General features: G+C 36.7%; 1 protein-coding gene across 1 annotated transcript in view; it reads left to right on the forward strand.

The window, feature by feature from the left end:
- Positions 1-1121: 1121 nt before the first annotated feature.
- Positions 1122-21470, forward strand: part of COL6A6 (collagen type VI alpha 6 chain) — a 35464-nt gene continuing 15115 nt past the window's right edge. The window contains exons 1-17 of the mRNA XM_057372727.1: positions 1122-1134; positions 1814-2157; positions 4571-4649; positions 5234-5379; positions 5475-5567; positions 6894-6947; positions 7423-7494; positions 7967-7993; positions 10468-10512; positions 10740-10793; positions 11024-11086; positions 12231-12296; positions 13361-13414; positions 14363-14398; positions 18631-18693; positions 19442-19504; positions 20186-20248. Of these exons, the coding sequence (XP_057228710.1) occupies positions 1122-1134; positions 1814-2157; positions 4571-4649; positions 5234-5379; positions 5475-5567; positions 6894-6947; positions 7423-7494; positions 7967-7993; positions 10468-10512; positions 10740-10793; positions 11024-11086; positions 12231-12296; positions 13361-13414; positions 14363-14398; positions 18631-18693; positions 19442-19504; positions 20186-20248 (1335 nt within the window). The remainder of the gene's footprint in view (positions 1135-1813; positions 2158-4570; positions 4650-5233; positions 5380-5474; positions 5568-6893; positions 6948-7422; positions 7495-7966; positions 7994-10467; positions 10513-10739; positions 10794-11023; positions 11087-12230; positions 12297-13360; positions 13415-14362; positions 14399-18630; positions 18694-19441; positions 19505-20185; positions 20249-21470) is intronic.

Consider the following 21470-nt stretch of genomic DNA (forward strand, 5'->3'; position numbering starts at 1 on the left):
CCTGTTTTATCTTGTCCTGTCATCTGTTTTTATCTATTCACTGTCACTGACCTTCTTTCCAGTAATACGCCTATTAATTCCCTTTCCTCTGGTCACCTTCTCTTAAACTGCCAGATTTTTCAATTAAAAAAGTTGCATTTCAGGGACAGAATTTTGACAAGAGAAAAAAAAAAACCCTTTGCAGCAGTAAGATAGGGCAGCTTAACAACGTGAATGTTTGTAGGAAAACAGGTGATGAGAAAAAATCTGGCAACACAGAGATGTTTACTCCTACAAAYAAATAGGATTATCAACAGGATACCTACCAGTAGCTGTTTTACACATTCTCATGAACAACAACACAGTAGCACAAAGAGTGAACTAGTTACTGCTGYTTTTTCATTATTGCTGGTACACTGAGGACTTGACAGAGAAGGTTTTAAGAGCTGAGTCCATGCTTACCCTTCATACCACATCCAAACTATATGACTAAAAAGACCCAGGTCTTAGAAGAATCTTATTGTGGAAACATACTCTGTGCTGTATAAGAACACACCCTGGAAGAAATATCCATTAGGTTTTGTGTTCATGTGTGCGTGTAGACACATATGCATGTATAGATTTATTTAACTAATTGCTTTGTTATGAGCTATAAAGACAAGTGACATAGATTTTTGATGTTGSTCTGAGGTCTGAATGGCAGATTTTTTCAGACAAAATCTCATTCAATGTGACCTTTTACATTCATGCTGCTTTCCAGCAGATCCTACCCTCTAGGGGGCAGTTTGTACTGCAAGTGAAAACTTTGAAACATAATGACGGTCCCTCTGAGATGAAATTATTTCTGGAAGCATTTGGTTAGAGAACTGAACACATCTATCGCTTTCATGAGCTAAGGAAAACTCAGAGAAGTTATGTGGAATAATGGGAACAAGCCCAAACTAACAAACACAGAAAGCAATCTTGTGATTGCTAAGTGTTTCAGTGCCAACAAGYGAGAAGAGAATAAAATTATGTAGAGTGCTGTTTCACAGCTAGAATTGCATTTTCGCTAAATGCAATTCACAGCTAAAATCTGACTTCCCTGAAGAGGTACAACAAGGATTAATAATGCATCTAGGAACACAGAATAAAATTGAGAAATGAATTATCAAGGTAGAGAATTAAAAAACCACATGGTTTTGCTGTTTAATGAGGGCAAGATGATTGGGAAGGTGGAAGGATTAACCATGTCACAGTATTGGTTGTTATTATAAGGAGTGGTGCAAGCAATTCCATAACTGAAGTAGCTTCAGCTCCATCACCTTACAGCATCTGTTTTTCACTATGGCTATGACATTTCATGTAAGCAATACTGTCTCTTCCTCCCATGTTTGGGTTTTTTTTTTTTTTTTTTTTTTTTTTTTTTTTTTTGCCTATTTTCCTACATATGTATGTATCACCTGATCCTATGACAAACTGGCAAAGCACAGTCAGTCATCAAGGTTCCTTTTGCAATTGGAATTTGTGTTGCACATTCTCAGTTGACAGCAAAGCTCAYGGAGACATTTTTGAAATATGATGCTGGACAGCTGGAGAACAGTGACATGTTTTGCAGTTTGGGTAGGCACAGATGCCCAGTAACTTAGTTCTTAGTATCTGCAAGTTCACATGGCCACACTGAAACCTGTGGGCTGATGGTATTTTATGTTTATGAAAACCTTTCTCACTAATTCTTAYTTCTGTTTTTAAATCTACTATGTCAAATTTTGTTCCACTCCCATGATTCTGACAAAAAACAAGATCYCAAAAAGTGTACGTTTATAGTTTCTGTTTCCTRTATTTATTTTTTCAGAATGCRACATAGATCTTTCTATAGCAATTGATATTTCAAGGCGTATTCAGCCAGCACCCACAATGCTTCTGAAACAGAGATTGCAAGCATTCCTCCCCAGTCTTCTACTCCAGATGAAATCACTGCCAAATACCAGCTGTAATGCTCCAGTCAACATTGGGTTCAAGTTTCAAGTATTGTCACAGACCAAACAATTACTCTTTGACTCTGGTTTTGAAGACTATAATGAAGAGATCATCCAGAAGTTCTTAGATGCACAGACCACTGTGGACACCTACCTGAATGCAGAATTTTTGCAGGCGCTTGAGGAGAACTTCTTTAATGTGACCTCTGCTAAAGTTAAGGTAACGTAATGGTATGAACGTATATCTTGGAAAAATTAGGCAGTTTGATGTTTACAGACTCTGATACTGAGTACTCGAGGGTGACAAAATTTAGCTCAGGAATAGATAATGCTAATGAACAGAATCACAGAATGGCAGAGATTAGAAGGAATCCCKGGAAGTCACCTTGTTGAATCCCTCTACTCAAGGAGGGTCAGCTAAAGCAGGCCGTCCAGAGCCATGTRCAAATGGCTTCTATGTATCTCCAAGAATGAAGACTCCTCAATGCCCCCAGGCAATCTGTGCCAATGCTCAGTCACCCTTGTGTTTTCCTATGTTTATATGGAATCTCCTGTTTTTTCAGTGACTTGATATAACCTGTTGTATCAATTTCAATTCCCTAGGCACTCCTGTAGTGAGATGGTACCCAAAACATTTGGCCTAATATATATGATGATKAGTATTCATACAGAAAACCTTCTTATATCTTCTGTGGAATGGTTGGGAAGTAGAAAGTAGTTTTCTCTCAGGAACACTTATTCCTGAAAGGAAACTACTTTCTTATTCATGATTCTGKATCATTGTCCAGAATAGTGACAACTAGAAGCAGAAATCTCAGAAGGTCAGCTGAGAAATTTGTTCACAGAAATTAAATCATGTCATTAAGTTATCAAATAATTTGAAATAACAAAACTGAGTTCTACRTACAAATAACCGATGATCAGGAAATTCTGCCTAGATGCTGTAGTTAATTCATCTGTCTTGAAGTGAGGTGAAGGAAGAAGTATAAAGCTTCATCTAATCTCTTCTGAAGTGTATGGGTATTCTTTCAACTTGGGTTTGAGAAATTCGGATCTTGTTGGAGTGTTTCARGGTCAATGCCTTGACAATTTATTCTTCATAAATCACTGCCTCTGTAAAGCACTGAGCATGTCCTGTAGTMGCTGCTGGAATATTAGCACTTAATACGGTCTCCATGCAGAAAGACTTTCCTACTAAGGAAGGACTAGTTAGTTATTGCAAAATACATMAGGGGTTTCCTCTTCCAACTTTATTTTCACTTTTATAAACCAGCAATTTTAATCTGACATGGACTGAGGAAGTCATATTACAAATTCTCCTGCTTTCAGATGAAAATTGACATTCTATTTTTCACTGCATTTGAATAGGTGTGTATGACTTATCAATTTAAATTCTCATTTGGTGCGTATTCAATAGGTTTTTCCCCCAAAGATTTCTTAAAATGTCTGAACAGAGAACATGACTACTRTTTCTTCTGAGTCTCAGAGAAAGAACTTGTTTGACATATAAGTAAAAGCAGTGCTTTTTTCCTCCTAATTGCCAATTCCGGAGATGAGCAACAAGAAAGGCTTCTTTCTGCTTAAGCATTATTACTATAAATAACTATGCTGCATATCTCAGCACTTTACCAGTGGAATAATATTCTTCTGTGATACTGTTTATGTGCAAATTGAAAGTACAGAACTTGAGAATGCACATGAAATCACAATTTAATGTTCCCAGGACATTGAGCAAGAACATGCTTGTTCTGTAAAGATTATTAGTTATGAACCTCATCAGGGACCAAGATTCTCTGTTGTCTGAACTTCTTATTTTCTTTGTTATTTGTTTGCTTAGGAACAAAAAAGTTGGACCTAATTCCAGCATTTTCGGCAAAACATGACTTGGATGTATTCCAATAAGATCTTCATATMAACAAATTCTTTGTAAATATAATARTAATATTTACATATATTTACATATAAAGCCAACACTAACACCACACATYCACCCCACTAACACCCCATATTTTTGGCGTGAAAAGGTGGAAATGTAGCCAATACAAATTATTAGCATCCTGAGGTGAGCTAAGTTTTATRTCTTAAGAAGGAAACATAGGGCAATAGAGAACAATAGGAAGCATAGAGCAGAGTGATGTACTGTCTGTGTGGAAAGGGCAAAAGGACATAAATATCTGCATGGGGGGAGGATTAGACCCAGAGAGGATTYGCTTCCTGGTGTGGCTCAGTTGATAGCCAACAGGAGCTGCTCTTGCAGAAATGGGAAAATTTGTCCACTCTAAATTATTCTCCAAGTAAGAGAACTCTTCAGACATTAGAGGAAGTTTTTCAAGGGGTAAGTTATAAAATAATTTCTCTTCTACCTTGTGTGCTAAGATGACAGATATARTGTGATAGCCATGCTATGTTCAGCAAGAAAAATCCCTCAAATGATAGTGCAATCAACAAAGAGAGGCTTTTGTGTTCTGTTCCCCTTGTTCTCCTCTACCATTTTCCAGCACACATTTCAGATCTACCACAGYGTAATGCAATTTGACCATCTCATAGCCATTTCTCAATGTGAACTKTACTTTTTACAAAGAGTGAATTTCATCCCTTTGCAATTGACTTTGCATTACTCCTTTTCCTGACAGGTTCTGCTGGTATTTTCAGATGGGATGGATGATTCACTGGAAGACCTCAAGAAAGCAGCAGACTCACTTCGTTTTAAAGGTATTATTCCAGTACCAGGTTCATGCTCCAGCCTCCTACTACCAAAGGCCTGATGTACAGTTTCCCCATTGCTACTTTTCCATGTAGCACTGCTTCTCCATGCTTGTGTGGCATTGCCAGGGAGTCCCTGAGAGAGTATTTGCTTCTCCATGTGAAGCAGTGTACATGATGACTTCTCCCTATTTGTCAGATGATGCCAGAAACATGCCTAGGGGTGCAGAGGTTCTAGTTTCTTGAGTCCAGCTCCAAAAGTTGGAGMAATTCAGGACAGAACCCTCTCACTGATGAGAACAGCACCAGAGGTTAGATACAGCTCTGACTTCTCTAGGAAAAAGCCATTTTAAACTTGTGTTTGGGCACTGAGTAACAGGCTGGTCTGCAAGCTGGGGAGAGAAGTCAATTGGAAAATTTTCAGCCTGGATTTTTCTCCTACACATTTTTTAATAGCTTCATTTCTTTTAACATACTGTATTGAAGATATGAAATGTAAGTATTTTAGAGAATTGCTGTTATTCAAGTTTATATTGTTGGTTAAATAGTATGTTTCAAGAACTCACTAATTTAAATCTGTGCTTATGTTGAAGGTCTTGATGCACTTCTATTGGTTGGCCTGGACAATACACAGAACTTGACTGAATTTTGGGAAATAGAATTTGGCAGAGGGTTTGGATACAATGAACCTCTGAGTGTTGGTTTTGCAGATATTGCAAACATCTTGCAGAGAAACCTTGTAAGTCCTTCTATAATACAAACAAAAGGTAGGAAAATTCAGTCCCTGTTTTATGATTAATATATTAAAATAGAATGTTTCTTGAAATTTTTCAGGATACTGTTGCAGAAAGAAAATGCTGTAAGGTTATTTGTAAATGTCTTGGAGAAAATGGTGAGCGTGGTGTCCGGGGAAACCCTGGAGAGAAGGTAGGAGATCTAAGATAGATCTTATATATTATTTGTTTTATTTTTCAAAATGTTTCTATTTTTTGTAGTATTTCAGAGCATGCATGCATGTCCCCATGCATGTAATGTTAGGACAGATGAAGGAGAAACATGAAATGGGATCCTTTCTCTGCTTCATGCTCCTATGCAAAAGTATTTTATAATGTATTATTTTTACATATAAAGATCATTAAGCACTCTCCTGCACCAATTCAKCAGAAAATGGAGAGGGATTAAAAAAATAAGTCTGATTAATTAAGAGGATTTTTAGCCATTGCGAATGAGTAACTTCCAACTGGCAAGCTGAGAGTAGAAAATAATCCTTTTTCACTAGGTATGTGCCTTATCCTTTTGTAAATGGTTRTTCCAAATATCCTCTTCTGTAAGTGTGTTTTGATCCAAATGGATTACTTCTAAGACTTTAAATTGTTTGTTTTAAGCCTTTTTGAATACAGACATCACTACTTCTACAGCCTGCTAGTAGAATTCATTATTAAGGTTTTTAATATATGTAGTCTCCATTTGACTACTATTCATTCCATTGTTTCTACTTATTCCAGTGGCATCTCAGGTAAATGATATCCATAGTTCGCACTCTTCAGTTACATGATTGCAGTTAAATAAAGTTTTGGTTATCTCTTAACAAAAGTATAGYCTTTTAATACCTTTTCATAAATCAATTTGCTGATTTCTTCCATTACTCTTGTTGATTTTCTTACATTTTTCTATTTTACTAAAAGTCTACATTATGCTGCTTAGACAGTGTTCAGAATGTAAATATAGTTGTTTTGCAACTAGAAAGTCCCTCTGTTCCAGTTTCTCTTTGCTAAAGTTTTTGCTCTAAGGGTATGACTTCCAATACAAAGTTTAAATGTTCCTATGTGTTTGCAAGGCATTGCAGTAACTTTGTCCTAACAAGTTTCCAGCTCCTTATATTTTTCRTTTCACCTTAGAATTTCATTACTGTGTAATGCTTCCTTTTCCTAATCATTAGAAAGATGTTTAATTTGACCACATATCTCAATGAGCTTTGTTAAGCCAGCAGTTTCCTGAAATAACAAACTGAAATTTTATATTAACCMTTGTTATTTTCTTGAGTTTGTGTTTGGGKTTTTTTTCATATCYATGTCAAATACATAGGACTGTACARAGTGTCTGTGTAAATGCAGGGAGAYTGCCCTCCTCAGCATAACCAGATCTAATTTTCAGGAAACGTTTTCTATCCCTATGTGCAGAATAATCTGATAGAGGTGAACCCAGAGTGCTTGGAAAACARTGTTACTTATCTTTTAAATTCTCATTTTTCAGGGAAGTACAGGTTACAGAGGATCTACTGGTCATCCTGGTGAGGAAGGTGGGATTGTAAGTAAACGCTTATCTTCCTGCTATGATGATGTTACATGGTTCCTCAACCTGTCTGCACTTATTTGCTGAGTACCCATCAATGCTAACTCAAAATTTGTTAAAGGAACAGGTAAATACACAGACCTGTTTCTCGGTGCCTCTGCATCTCACGTAGATAGTAGCACAGTTAAAAAACCGACTCACCAAAAGTGGGTTAGTTATTCAGTTAAAAAAAACAACCCATCTTCAAGTACAGACATTTCATTTGGAGCTTGGTAATGCAGTATAAACATAGAAYGATAATGAGAGCAAAGAACCAGGTGCAACTCTTATGGCTCATATGAAAATTTCCAGGTGACTTGAATTTGTGTCCTTAGTGCGTAAAATGGTGATATAGTTCTGTCTTTCTTTGGTTTTATGTGATCAACCAGTATGAATTAACCAGTAATCATCATTGTATGGATGAGATTGAAMGTTTTCTTTTGTATCTTAGGGGGAGAGAGGCCCAGCTGGTTTCAGTGGCACTCAAGGAGACAGGGGATGTCCAGGTGTCAGAGGCCATAAGGCAAGTATGTAACCTTGAAACACTWACTCATTTTGTTTCCCACAAACCTRTTTTCTGTATTGGGAACAAATCCCTGTGYTGTCTTCCTGAAGCATGGATGGGCAGCAAGATCCAGCTGTAAGAATGGCAGACTGTGTTTGCTGTCTTATTTTGAGAGGTATTTTATGTAACCCAAGCATGGTTGAATAGCTCAGTGTTTTGCTGACTAAGCAGCTTGATCATGAATTTTTCACCACCAGCACCAGACCGGCCTTAGTTAAACCTATAAAGCTTTATGGAATGGGAATGAAAAAGAAGGCTGTACTGTTTCTCAGAGGAAAATAATAAATCCCATATTTGGCCGTAGAGGGTTTTACAGTAGGGACTACCAATACTCAGTCCAGCATACCTCTGCACTGCTATTTTGGCCCGATTTTCAAGCTCAATAAAAATACTTTTACCAAATTTCATCTATGTTTATTTTCAATTTTAGGGTGCCAGAGGCTATAGAGGAAGTCAGGTATGTGTTTACATGTRTGATCAATTTTCTTTGAGATCATGTTTGGCTTCCTTGTAAGTTCATGTAAACCCTGTAAAATGAAATTATAAAGGAACAAAAATAGTGTAAAAACCTCACAACATTTACTGTACTTTTGCTGTGGCTCTATAACAATGAATTTAAGATACCCATCACATTAATCAAAATCGGTAGCCATAACTGTATTTTTAAATGATTGGAGTCATAGTTGATTTAGTCTAACTGACGGGGAAAGGATTTATTTACTGACTAATTGGATAATCTGTTAAGGTGGTAAGAATCTCATTCTAATTGATGAAGAGGAGTAGAGGGAAAAGAAAGATTGTGACTGTTATTTATTGCAGGTTTGGACAGCATTTTCACAATCRTTACTGACAGCTTTTCAATATCCAAACTTCTCTYCAAGCCATTCTTGTCATCTCATCTRTTAATGTTGCAAGTCTTCTTGTTTAACCTTTCATACCTGTTCATCAAGGAGATATGGGCACCAATTTGTTAATAAAATGTAAAGCCAGAAAACAATCATTTATAATGGTAATAGTTTCCAAGCTACAGTGAAATTAACTTGTATTGAATGCTTTGATACAAATTTCATTAAAATGAAATTAACTTGTATTGAATTCTTTGATACAAAACCACTTCTAAAACCTGTGAACCTCAAAGACTCAGAAGATGTTTGCCTCCATAACTGAGCAGCTGGGAGAAAGTTCAGAGTGTGTTTCTGAAACTTCAGCTCTATTAAAAGTACTACTTTGTATTAATTTGTTAATCTTCTCACACATTTCTCTTCCCTTTTCCATTTTCTGCTCTGTTCTCTGAAGTAATTGGTCCTCCCTCAAATATYCAAAACATCTGATTATAGGACAGTGAGAGTACTTGCTGATGATTTCAATTTGTCWAAGTTAAATAGTGCAGTAGGACTTACCATGTGCACAAACCCTACTGAAATCCAGTGAATATGTGAATATCTTCATTATGTTGAATCATTATATCCACAACTTTTATGCTAATTAAAAATATGACTTTCAGCACATAAAAAATGTGATTCAATTGTCCTAAGTTAGTAAGGTTGAGGCAGTTTATTGAAATTAATGAAGTCTGCAAGGCATTTTACTTCAGCTATTTGGAGAAAAGGCAATACTGAATATTTAACAGTATGAAGTGTGGCTCAGGTTTTCTGAGGTAGGAAATGACTGATGGAAAAATAACACTTCAATAAGAGTCGTGATTACTTAGTGCTCAAAATTTTTCTGGAATGCTTATTCAAGTAATTCTTATTTGTGACTTATTAATCTGATCAAAATGTAAAGACAGCTATTTTTTTCTTGTAATAGATACAGAACTCTTTTAAATGCAAGAAATTCCTCCTCAGGAATTTTAACTAGGTGGTTTTGTAAAGTCAATTTAGGATCAAATCTTACAAAACAGTTGTATCTGTGGTTTCTATCAGAGTGAGACTCCTGATGCCTTTAACTACTTCCATTTTCGGTGTTTGTTGAATATAATTTCAGCTTTCCAGGTAGTTGTCTCTGTTAATTTAATTTCTTACTRCAAATTAAAACACCCCAGTTAATTCCTTCATTTTTATCCTAATAAAGAAAGATGGAAGAAGTTTCAAAATAGCCTTTAAAAATTAAGTGTGTTATTTGGCTGGGTCTGAAACATTGTGGAGTATACATAAATGAAACAAGATTCTCAGAGTTACAACTTTATTTCAGTGAGATGCTTCAYACAAGTTAATATTGCAAACTCTTTAGGGCTGAGATGGATGTTTTGTGGGAAAATGACTTCTATAAATATTTGCAATATGGTGAATCATTTTTGCAGTCAAAGGAAAGAGAAAAGCCATGTGAATTTGAAAGGGAAGGTGACTGGTATTTATGTAGCAAGTATYACATTGCTGAAAGAATTATGAAGTTCGTTAAAAAATCCTGAAGTCTTAGATCAGTCTTTTGTAATTATTTTTTAATCATGGTTATTCTTTCTGRTTTTTCAATCCACTGTTCATGTTATAAAACCATGTAAAAAAGAAAAAAAAAGCACAATACAAATTCATATGATGGTTGAAATCAGAATTACAAGGCTATCAGCATGATTGGTAAAATACTACTAGCTGTATTTTTGGAACATATTTGGATTTTGAAGGTGCTGCAGTTGGGAAAAGATTTGAAAGCTAAAAGAAGGAAATGCAGAATTTAAATCCTGATGGAAATCTATAATTTAGATAGCTGTTTTTCTTATTAAGTGTCCTTAGCAATTAGTTGTTTTAGACATCCTTAATTAATCAAAAATATTAATTATTAATTCAAATTTATAGTTACTATTAATTATTCTTGCTAACCATTAAAAACCACAAATCTTATTCAAGTTTCCAAATGCAGGGCACGTTTTTCTTTGCTCAAAGAGACAAGTGGACTAATGCTAATAGGCTTTTTTGTTTTCCCTTATTGCTGCAGGGTGAACATGGTGAGAGTGGATTTGATGGCACTCATGGAGAGCAGGTAATCACTACTTTAAATGTGCAGGGCTATTAAAGACACCAACCTCAGGGTCCAAAGGTACAGATTTTGGGCCTTGAATGGCCTTTAATGCTGAACAGATATTCCCTGGTTGGGCATTTAGAGTTTCATATCTGTTTGRAGCTGGATTCTGCCAGACAAAMCYKRRRRSCCCMWTTWWYMRRRARRASMRSCMWTWAWTTTTTKCTTCTTCCCCTTTCTGTGTCTAGGGAAAACCTGGATTTCCTGGACCTTCTGGAGAAAAAGGCAGCAGAGGAAAATGGGTAAAGTAACATTTACAGCAATGTTTAGATTTTATGGAAACATCATTCCTAAGTGTAATGCTGTCTGCAATGCCTGTGAGGTGTTTTTAATAGCTGTCTGTTCTCTAATATGCTGTCRTGCMTGCTCTAAATCAGTGCAGCTCCACTGACTTCAACAGCTCTGGCCTTCCTCTGCTACAGATACTATTTATACTTGTACCTGATTTGTTTGTGCTCTTTTTATGATTTAGGGTGGAAAAGGCCCCAGAGGARAACCAGGTGAACGAGGAGAATCTGGTCTAAGAGGAGATCATGTAAGGGCATTCCTTTATTTTTATTACATTGCACTGATTTGCAACTGAACTTTATGATGGAGATGCCTGAAATATATGTGTTTTGGAGTTTTTCACAATCCTAGATAATGCTGTGCTCTGCAAGAAGCATGGCATATTCTAGGAGTCCTGAACTCTTTAGATGTAGATGGACTGATATGTTTTGATATGTTGCTTGGAAGCAGATATTTTAGCCTGAGGTCTCCTGCTTGTTTCTTGGACTTTTGTTTTGTTTGTTTTTACCATGGRCAGCAGAACTCCTTTTGAGGCTGCTTATCATAGAATTACAGAATGGCTTGGGCTKAAAGGGACCTTAAAGATCAACTGGTTCCATACCCCTGCCATGAGGAGGGACACTTCCCACTAGATCAGATGGTCTAGTGAAAAGATCAGGTGGACTCGGTCAGTCTTCCCTGTTGGTTTCCACTCTACAGAGGAATTTTAGATCAGTTGAAAACCTGCGCACTTTCTCTTGGTTAGCAATTTATAATGATGCAAAGGCAAGTTACTTCTTCATGTTACATTTTTAACTTGCACGCTCTGGAGACCTACATAAATGCACTCCCTGAGGATGAAAATTCCAGTGCAGACACCACATTTCTTGTATCACAAGTTCATMTTTTCACAGATATTTCAAAGACTTTGTTCCAGTCATATATTGTGCTTACTCCTGTCTTTAATGCTTATATTTTAAAAAAACCCATTCAAGTGTCATGGTAATTTGCCTCTTTGAGAGATCAGGATTTCACCTGATCTAGCACACCTGATCTAGCATTCAGTGGCTAAATGGAACCCCATGCYAGTGTAACCCCCCATCTGAAACTCATGAGTTATGATCTTAACTCAATTAACTGTATCAAATCAACCAGAACGTTTTCACATTTTCAGTTTCATTTCTTGCCCATTAGTAATTTGTCTTTTAATCTCTGTGGAAAAGAACTTGGCGGACTTTGCAGAACTTCCTATATGGTGTTCTTACAAGCATCTTTATTTAAAATAGCCTTTTTATTTCTTGCTKTCTGTTATTACAAATTTAATTAATTCTATTTCTGTATCCTGCCTCTGTAGTCAAAGTAATAAAGGTGTAGTCATTGAAAATGCTGAGCTTTCCATTGTCTTTTTTCAGGGAGATGCTGGGGCTAGCAATAATGTTACTGGTCCTAAGGGTGAAAAGGGAAACGTAGGACGGGAGGTAAGCAAGTATTTCTATTTTGTGAAGAGAGGATTTGTATAATTGTTAATTTCTAATTGGCTGACTGGTGACCAAGGAGGTTTTTGTTTGCTTGCATTTTGCTTTTAATATTTGTCTGCAACACAAAAAACTTGTAGGAGTTGCTTGATACAGTAAAAAAAAGAAAAAAAAATTAAAAATGTTTAAAAAGACAATGGAAGTATTCCCATAATATAGAGCTAARGGAAAATATGGTTTCAGTATAAATACATTATTCAACCACGAATTTACACCATCAACCTGAAAGGCTTCAAGTAATGGGTTGTCAGGATACTGTTAAAAATCATCCTGGGAAAAATGCGCAGGGTATCAACAGGCTGCAATCATTTTGTTATAGAACTTCTATTGCCTCAGGGTAGTGGCTGGACTCCATTTTAATCTGTAAATAGAATATAAGTTAGGGATATGCACTTGTGTAGTGATGTTTGAGTTTTTAACAGGTTTTTGAGCAATACTGCAAGAAAAGAAGCAAAACAGAAAAGCATGATGTGTTATCATTACACTATGCTTGGAAAGAATAAGCAAAGCTGATGGGTAGTTGGACAGTAATACATAAATGATGGTGAATGAAAGATTAAGAGGGTGGCAAACATGAGAAAAATCCACTATTTTAGAAGTTGRATTCTCTCTGAACAAGTAGAGCTGTATGCATACGCATATGTCTATGTAGAGTGCACTGAAAGCAGTAGAAAAAACTCTGAGGGTTACTTTTTGGAGACTAGTAGGGTTTTGATGACTCTTTGGAAGCACTTCTAATCTTAAGTAGTCCAACTGAAAGGCTGAAGTCAACAAAATTATTTCACAGAAGGCTTGACTTAGTATTTTAGCAGACATGTTTTGTCCAGTTTATAATTTTTGAATATAAATGATTTGCAGAAGGCAAGAATCAAYATTAGTATGACACAGCTGTTTGCAATGCAAATACTTAGAAGAAAAAAGAAAGAAGGAGTATGTAAAGAAGAATGTGCATGTAAAAGAAAAAAGAGGGAGTGTTTAAAGTGCTCTGTCATTACTTTGTTTTGCAGGGAGACCCAGGCCCACATGGACTCCAAGGAGAGCAGGGAGATGCTGGCCCCAATGTAAGAATAGTAATCAACATGGGGTGGAAATAACTAATAGAAGATACAGTGGGGTTCCCACTGAGGAAACCTATTTTTGTTTTCTTCCTGTTAAGCCTTCCCACCCTTCAAACTCCTGCAACGAGAGGGAACAAAAATCTTCTAAACTTTTCATAATGAAACATGTTTGACTTCAAATTGAGTAGCTTATATATAGCAATGTGTGTTCTTTTCTTTAAAATCAATAGTTTGCTTTCCTGTTAATTTCAGGTCTGATTCATGTGAAGTCACARGCTTTAAACTCAATTTCTTTTTCAATGAGCCTTAATTGCTTAATGATTGCACTCTAGAGAAATCTTTCTCTTCTTTCTGCCCTTGACTACAAGTTTTCTGTGCCTGTTCAAGCAGATAGATAAGTTCACTGGCAGCTGAGCTACTCCTTTTTAATTCACTGGAGACTGGAAATTGTGAGGGTACTTCTAGTCTGTCAGAATGGTGCCAAAATCAGGCATGACCACTCCTCAGTCAGGCTGCAAAAACATCCTAAAGGCCTCAAGTGATGTGAGGTTCAGCAGTAACATTCACCAGACCTGCTGAGCAGTGTGCAGCAGGAAATGGTACTATCCTCTGGGCTCACATAGAGAGAAGAGGGCTTTTGGTCTCTTTATTTTAGCCAAAGGGCAGCTGACTGGGAAGATGTTTTCCAGAATTTTGTTGAAATGTCTTCCATCTACACTGACTAAGGATCTAAAACCTTATTTCTTTTTGGAAAGGCTTGCTTGTGTAAGAATTTCTGTCCCAAATCCACCCTTKTCTCATTTTTTACCTTAAATCTTTCTGTGGAAATAATCTCGGATTTCTTTAAGCTGTGTTTGATTTTATTGTATGTATAATGTGTTTCATGATGAGCTGCTGTTTCACATATTGCTAAGTGTTTTGGATGTAATTTCCCATTCCACTGCTTCCTAGGGTGCAGCAGGTCGAAGAGGCCCTCCAGGTATAAAGGTGAGTACCTGACCCTGCTGCTCCCTATYTATGTGCAGCTACATGGCCAACCTGAGTGCTTGCTCCTCTTAAGGGAAAAGTTTCATTGTAAGCCAAAACACAAGTGTTTAACCATCAAAAGTCTATTTCAAGCCAAGGCAGCCTTTGAATCTCAGGTGGATGTAGCAGAGGCCCTCCTGACTTGAAAGAACTGGAAAGGAGTTTTCATCAAAATAAAATGACAGTTACTTTTATTATTAGGGCAAATATGGGAACGTARCTAAGAAAAAGACTGTCACTATAAGTGACAGGAATGAGTAGTTAGGCTGCAAATTCTGACAGTTTATTCCTCCTTTGCTGCGTGCACACAGAGATTYGCATGATACACACATGCAGCACTGATAAAATTAGGGCAAGTTCTACCTGATGCTTTTGCTAAAAATAAACATAACAGTGTTAACTGCAGCTATGAAAATTGGCTCAGATTATAATCAAGATTTTGAAAATAAGGTCCGAAGTCAATATCTAAAAGAATATAGGATGTAAAGAATGGGTCAAGCCCACTGCATGCTGACTGATCATTTGACAAAGATCTTCTGGTGAAAAAATCTCTTATGTCATTGAGAGACGGCAATCTCTCTCTCTCTCATTTTTAGGTGGTAATCCTGTTTTTTCTAGATTTACACCCCATAGAGTCACAATGAAAGAAAAGTTTCCTGAGATACTCTTAGTAAAGACATCGCTCCAATTCTCTTAAATGATAGTTCAGATAATGTTCCTGGGTTTCTTTTCTGTCCCAGAATATGAATTACAAAATACAGTTATGAAAGCAAATCCAAAAGCMKCTATATTCAAGGATGGATTAGTGTRGGTAAAAAKTAAMTTSTAGGTATGTTCAAGTATAGGTTATATGATCATTCTAGAAAACTTTGCCTTAGCACAAATGGTTCACATTTGACCCAATCTCTCTACCAAGTTGCTAACACAAGTAAGGAAGATGGTATATACCATGGTATAACATTTCCCCTTTATCTTAGTGTCTATAAATCCAAGGAAATGTTCCAATTTTGTGTATAGSACTGTCAGTACCAGCAGGATGGAATATGTCTTGAAGTCCTGGCCTCTATTGGATTATGGGGAATGGGAAGTGTTGTAGCCCCTAAATAAATGTGCAAACCAGCATTTTGAGTAGGCCAAGGGGAAAATGCTAATAAATAATAACAAGAATAATCAAAGTAATGCAATACGGAACATCAATTTCAGTGAAGGAAGAAGACTTCTAGGAGGGGGTAGTGTCTTTTATGGCAGTAATATTTTTTCAACAGCACAGTGTTTGATCTGTCTCTGATTTCTGGGCTTCCTGTCTGCTTTGCTATACCTTTATTATTTTTTTTCCTGTGTGCTGCAGCCAGGTAACACAGATTTTTTTACATTTAGAATTATTCAAATTAATATTTCATTAATTTCTGAAAGCCCCAATTTGGATTTCACTTTGAGAATCCAGAATTTTCACTGAGGTATTGAAGATAGGAATASACTGGAAGATTTTGATCCCATCTGCTTTGGCTGTTGCAAGGGATCAGTGAAACTTGAAAGATTAAGACCATTTTATAGTTTTTTCCTCTTTCAATCCCAGAAATCCTTTATAGGGTTTATGAAGGCATTTTAGATTAAAATATTGAATAATATTCATCAAGCCTGGCTCTTAATTATTCCAGTCCTTGCTTGATCACACAGAAATCCATTTCTTAGATAATTATGAAACGTTGTGGGATAGGAAACCCTATCAACAGGTTTTCCCCCTGTTGGATTGCAGCTGAGCTCTGATGAATGTTTGCATTATTCTGTCAGGTAAAAGCAAAAAGAAATAATCCGAGTAAGCTATGGGGGTAACAGGACTGAAACTGTGGAAGTTTCTGTAGAAGTCAGTGGAAACGGATCTGTATCGTATCTTGGTTGTACTTGGTTTTACTAACAAGCACARGAGCTCTGATGTGGTTAGAGAATCAGAACGTTCAACTTTAGTATATTCACAGAGTAAAGCATTAGTTGAACCTTTTCATGTAGTTGAACTTTAGTTGAGATAATCCTCTTCATCTCCATGGAAGTCCCCTCAGCCAGTGATGAGGCCACTCTTCTGTAAAACGGCAGGAATGAAGAGAAATGACTGAAACTCACAGCAACAGAGAACTTTTATACTGTTTTCATTCAAGTACTTGATAATCAGCTCTGGCTTCTAAAAGTACAATAAAAAAATCTGTCTGGGTCAGTAGGCATTGAAAGGTAGGCACCAATCAATGGTCAAACACAGGTAATGTAAATATCCTTGACTGAAAAGGTGTAAAAAGTAAATGACAAAGAGAATGCACACTTCTGTCTTCAGAATTGCACATCCCCTGGAGAAGSAAGATGGWGYAATAAACCCTGTAATATGACAGTGRCACYCATCCTTGAGATGGGTGAGATTTTGGGTGCTGTGTTCTCCCACTGAGATCTCTTACATGGCCGGACATTACAAAGCTGTCGCAGGATGCAGCTCTGTCAGCAAAAGTTATGATAGTTCCACAGTGAAGCTTTGCTGGTGTCCCTGGGCCAGAAAGCAGAACTATTTAGTCTGTGGGATCTTCAAGGACTCTTCTGTGCATCTGCTTTGTAAGGAAATATGATATGGCTATTACCTCTGGAAGAGGAAGATTTTGTGCTGAAATGGAATAAAGAAGAATCGCTCTTTCAGATAGAGAAGATAGGTATTGGTGAGATACTCAGGGACAAAAAAGCAAATTAGGGACAGTGACCCAGGATTCACCCACCTAACACCTGAAGACTTGTGTTTGGTTTAGCTGTTGATAAAAGGCACTGAAATAACACCTTCATCAACAAATTTATAACGATCCTTGCAGTCAGCATGAACTGCAGTTCATCGTGTGCTAAGAAGGATTCCTCCCAGGACTTGTGGCTCCAATTGTCTGTACCTTTTTGTAATAAAAGGAGACAAACTTTTTTGAATATTTAAAACAACACAAAGAAGCACAGCTAGCCGCTCTTAACAGTCAAAAGTAGTCATCAGGCAGAAGGAGCAGAAAGTGTGTGGTATCACAGAGGTGTTTCTCACAGACRAGAACAGCACTGTAGTCTGTGTGCAGGAAACAAAGAAAATAGTGAAGAGGGAAAGGAGAATAAATTAAAGGAAGGCAAGAGAAAGAGGAAAAGGCAGGGTARAAGAAAGGACAAACACTTTTCTGGGTTTTGATTTAAAGTAAATTTAAGTAGCTGAAAACTTTATATTGGTTTTGGATTCTAGTAGAGTGTGCCTAAGAAATTTATCCTTTTTCATTAGAGTCAAAATTACTTTTGTGGAATTCTATTTCTACCTGATTTTTTTTACCTCTGGTAATAACATATACTTGCTGATGTTCCATTTTACAGTGTTCTTACTCTGACTGTAAATTTACTTTCTATTTTGCTTTTGGCTTTTTTTTTTTCTGTTGTAATTTTTTTGTTTCATTCACATGGTGGAGAATGAAGTTCAGTCTTTTAAATTAATTTTTCCTCCAAAGGTTCTTTCCAGAACCATCTCTTTCCCAAGAATTTTCAGACATATGTTTATGATTTCTCCAGTGAAAGGGGGTCTGCAAGGCCTGGAATATCTTGGTGCTAATYGTCACCATTTTAGTCAATGCAGAAGACAGTGAGTATTTCTTAAGGATGTCAGTTAAACTGACTCATCCTCAGCTTTATGGAGATGCGAGCTGGAAAATTTTTTTTCCATTATCAAGGCAGATTTGATTGGCCTCACCAGAGTGAAATATTGGGAGTAAAAAGGGATCTAATTCTAGTGTGATTGTGAAGTCATGATTCCTCTCAGAGCCATTCTCCGTGGGTAAGGAGARAAAGAGATCTGCCCTTGTGGTGAGGCTTTGTAAACTTTTGGTCTTTGCAGTGGACAAGGGTAATGCACAAATATTGCTGAGACATAGTGTAAAATGTATTCAGCAAAATAAAATTGACCTTTTCTGCTGCACGTTTTATATTCATCACACCCCCTAAAAAAAAACCAAAGAAAAGCGACTCTTCTGCTTTTGATTTAGTTTTCTTCAACAGTAATTTGAAGCTGTTTGGAAACTGAGAGCACTGAAAAACATTCTATCAAGTCATACTCTGTACAGATATTGAATTATTATCTTTTGATGTACAAATGACAGRTACTAATTTGTCTGGGTTTGTTGTTGTTTTCTTGGATTTTGTTCTGGCAGGGTGAACAAGGAGATCTGGGGCAAACAGGTTACTCAGGAGAAACTGGTCTTCCAGGYCCACAGGTAAATAATAGAACCTYTGAGTTAGTKTTATGTTAGTTATGGAGAAAATAAWTTGTCAGCCTTGATCTTTTGTTTGTGTTTTGGAAAGCTTTGTTGGCTTCAGCTAATGAATATTGTGAGTAAGACTCATTCTTGCCGAATCTTTCCTGTAATCCTAAGGAATTAAATGTGGCAAGTTACATGGGTGCAACTTCTAGTGAAATTAAGAGGAAAAATAAGCAGCAAAAATAAGTAATTTAGTCAACATATCTCCAACTTAGATGATATTATCAAGCAGATATCTTCAAATGAATTAATCAGAAATTGCTAGCAATAAATACGTAAAATTTATTGCATTTACGAAACCAATGAGAAAAGCTTTGTGTTTAAAAATTTTGCTAGGTGGAGTCATTTTGAAGASAATTATCATGGCAGACTTCTTACTGTAGCTTCTAGTTTAAAGAGGCTCTAAAGATGGTTTTAACTTTACATTTTAGGATGGAGAAAACATGCGTAGTTAATAGTAGACTGCTTATGGCTTCTTTGTTATCTTAGAGACGTCAGTGAGTCTCTGAATCAGGCTGGCAGGCAGTGACCATCTCAGCTGCTTCACACAGGCAAATCCTTAGAACCAACAGCCAGAAGTTTCACCTGTCAAATAAGGCTTGTGAAACAGGCACTTGGATTCTGGCCATTGCAACAATATGTTTGTCATTGAAAGGCTGTTAACATTGAATTGACTTTTTGTTTCAATGATTCTTTATGTCAGGGCCCAAGAGGACCGCAAGGGATCAGAGGACCTCCAGGACCACAAGGCTTGCCAGGCCCTCTGGTTAGCATTAAATAACATATTCCAGGTGTAAACATTAGGGATTTTCATTCTCAGTGTTGATGTTGTTCTTACAAAGAGTTTTCAAAAGGCTTATAAAAAATAGAAACAGGACTTTTCGGTGTAGTACTTAAGGAAACAGATGTTCAGTCTCATATGATAAAATAACTGTCTTGAAAATAAATTTAGGTGGGTGAATAGCAAGTGTTAGGGTGTTACGAGGTTGCARCTACTGAGGACTGTCTGCTGAACTTCTCACTTTTGTGATGCTGTTGATTTTGGGGATTCTTGTTCTGGAATTATACCGTTGTAACTCATGACTGGAATGTCTTATGCTRTCAGCTTTGGTCATCTGTTTCACTCAAGTGATGCTCATGCTTACATATGCAGTTATATGTGTGCATTGATATTTTTGTACACATATGCATGTGTTAACTAGGTAAGTATGTAGATAGAAAATAACATTTATGTCAACCTTGATAGCATTTTGAGAATTTTACGACAGTTGTATAGATGACAGAAAATTAGTGGAATGATAGCTTGACCATAACTCTTACCTGTTATCCTCAAAAGCCTAATAATTTTACTGATTCTGTAGTAATTTCAAGTGGCAATGAATCCTTGAGGGAAGTGAGTCCTTGGTAACTTCACTGAGTACCTTTTAACTAGTTATTCTTATTACAGGGCAGTCTGGGAACTCCAGGTTCACCTGGCTCTGTTGGAAAGTTAGGTGCAGGAGGAGCAAAGGTAAAGATTTTTRAAAGTCTAATTGCAGCAATTTAACAGTGTCATTCATTTAAAACTCTAACCAAAGAAGCATGGACTAACAAAGGGTTMGTTCCATTCTGTGAAACATGTAGAATGTTAAGTTTTATAAATATTTTTAGATTGCTTGGCAAGATAAGTGATGTGCTCAARGTAATCTTACAGGTGTCAGAGCTATACTAAGAAGTTTTTAATGTTGCTATGACCACTGACGTAATTCCTCTGGTAGTTATGGTTCTGGATGAGACCTGGCTTCTCACAAATGGAGCAGAAAKAAGGCAGTGCTGATCCTTGAGCTTGTTTTATGATTCCTAGAATCTGCCCAATCCACTGAAAATACCCACCAGTAAATCATAAAGTATCTATCTCAGGTCAGAAGGGATCCATGAGAAACATCATGTCCAACTCCCTGCTTCTYGCAGGACTACCTAAAGCTAAACCAAAGAGASCATCATTMAGATGCTSYTTGAMCTCTGACAGAWTTTGTGCTGTGACTACTTTTCTRRGGARCCTGTTCCAGTSACCAACACTGGATCAGTGACTTCACCCTTGGGTGAAGAACTGTTTYCTAACATCCAGTYTGACCTTCCCAGTTCAGAGAAGCAYAGCTGCTTATTTTAACTGGGTTTTTCTAAAGATTCCAAACCAGTCCAAGAAACCCTGTCTGTTATAATGTCTATTTTAGAGGAATGCACATGTTGAGAAAAACTGAGTAAAAATGAAGTTAAACAGAAAGGCATATATGAACAGGTTGTTCACATAGTTATAACAAATGTTATTCCTTACTTTTCTGTCATTTATGGGTGTTGATATGGGTGAGATTTCATTTAACAAAAATACCTCAATTTACGTGTTGTTGCATCTTGGAATTTAAAAATGACAAATAATACCAAACTTACAGTCTGTTTGAAGGGTTGTAACATTCAGTGACAGAGAAGTGTCAGAAGATCAAAGTGCTACTGTGAAAAGAGTCACTGTGTGAAAACATATATTAAAACAGWGACAAAAATTGGGAAGATATATAGAAATTTCCATCATACATTCAATTTTCTCTGTCTGGTTTCATGCTGTTTAATATTAGAGTYTTTGTTAGAAGAATGCTCAATTAGAAACTGAAAACAAAAATGGAMCTGAAGAAACCCTGCAAGAGAACTAAGAGCCCAATGCAGGCAGCCTGCCTGAGAAACATGGTTTTCTATCAGCA

This window comes from Malurus melanocephalus, unplaced genomic scaffold (assembly GCF_030028575.1).
Source record: "Malurus melanocephalus ecotype Western Australia unplaced genomic scaffold, MMel_1.1 scaffold_177, whole genome shotgun sequence".
Lineage (NCBI taxonomy): Eukaryota > Metazoa > Chordata > Aves > Passeriformes > Maluridae > Malurus > Malurus melanocephalus.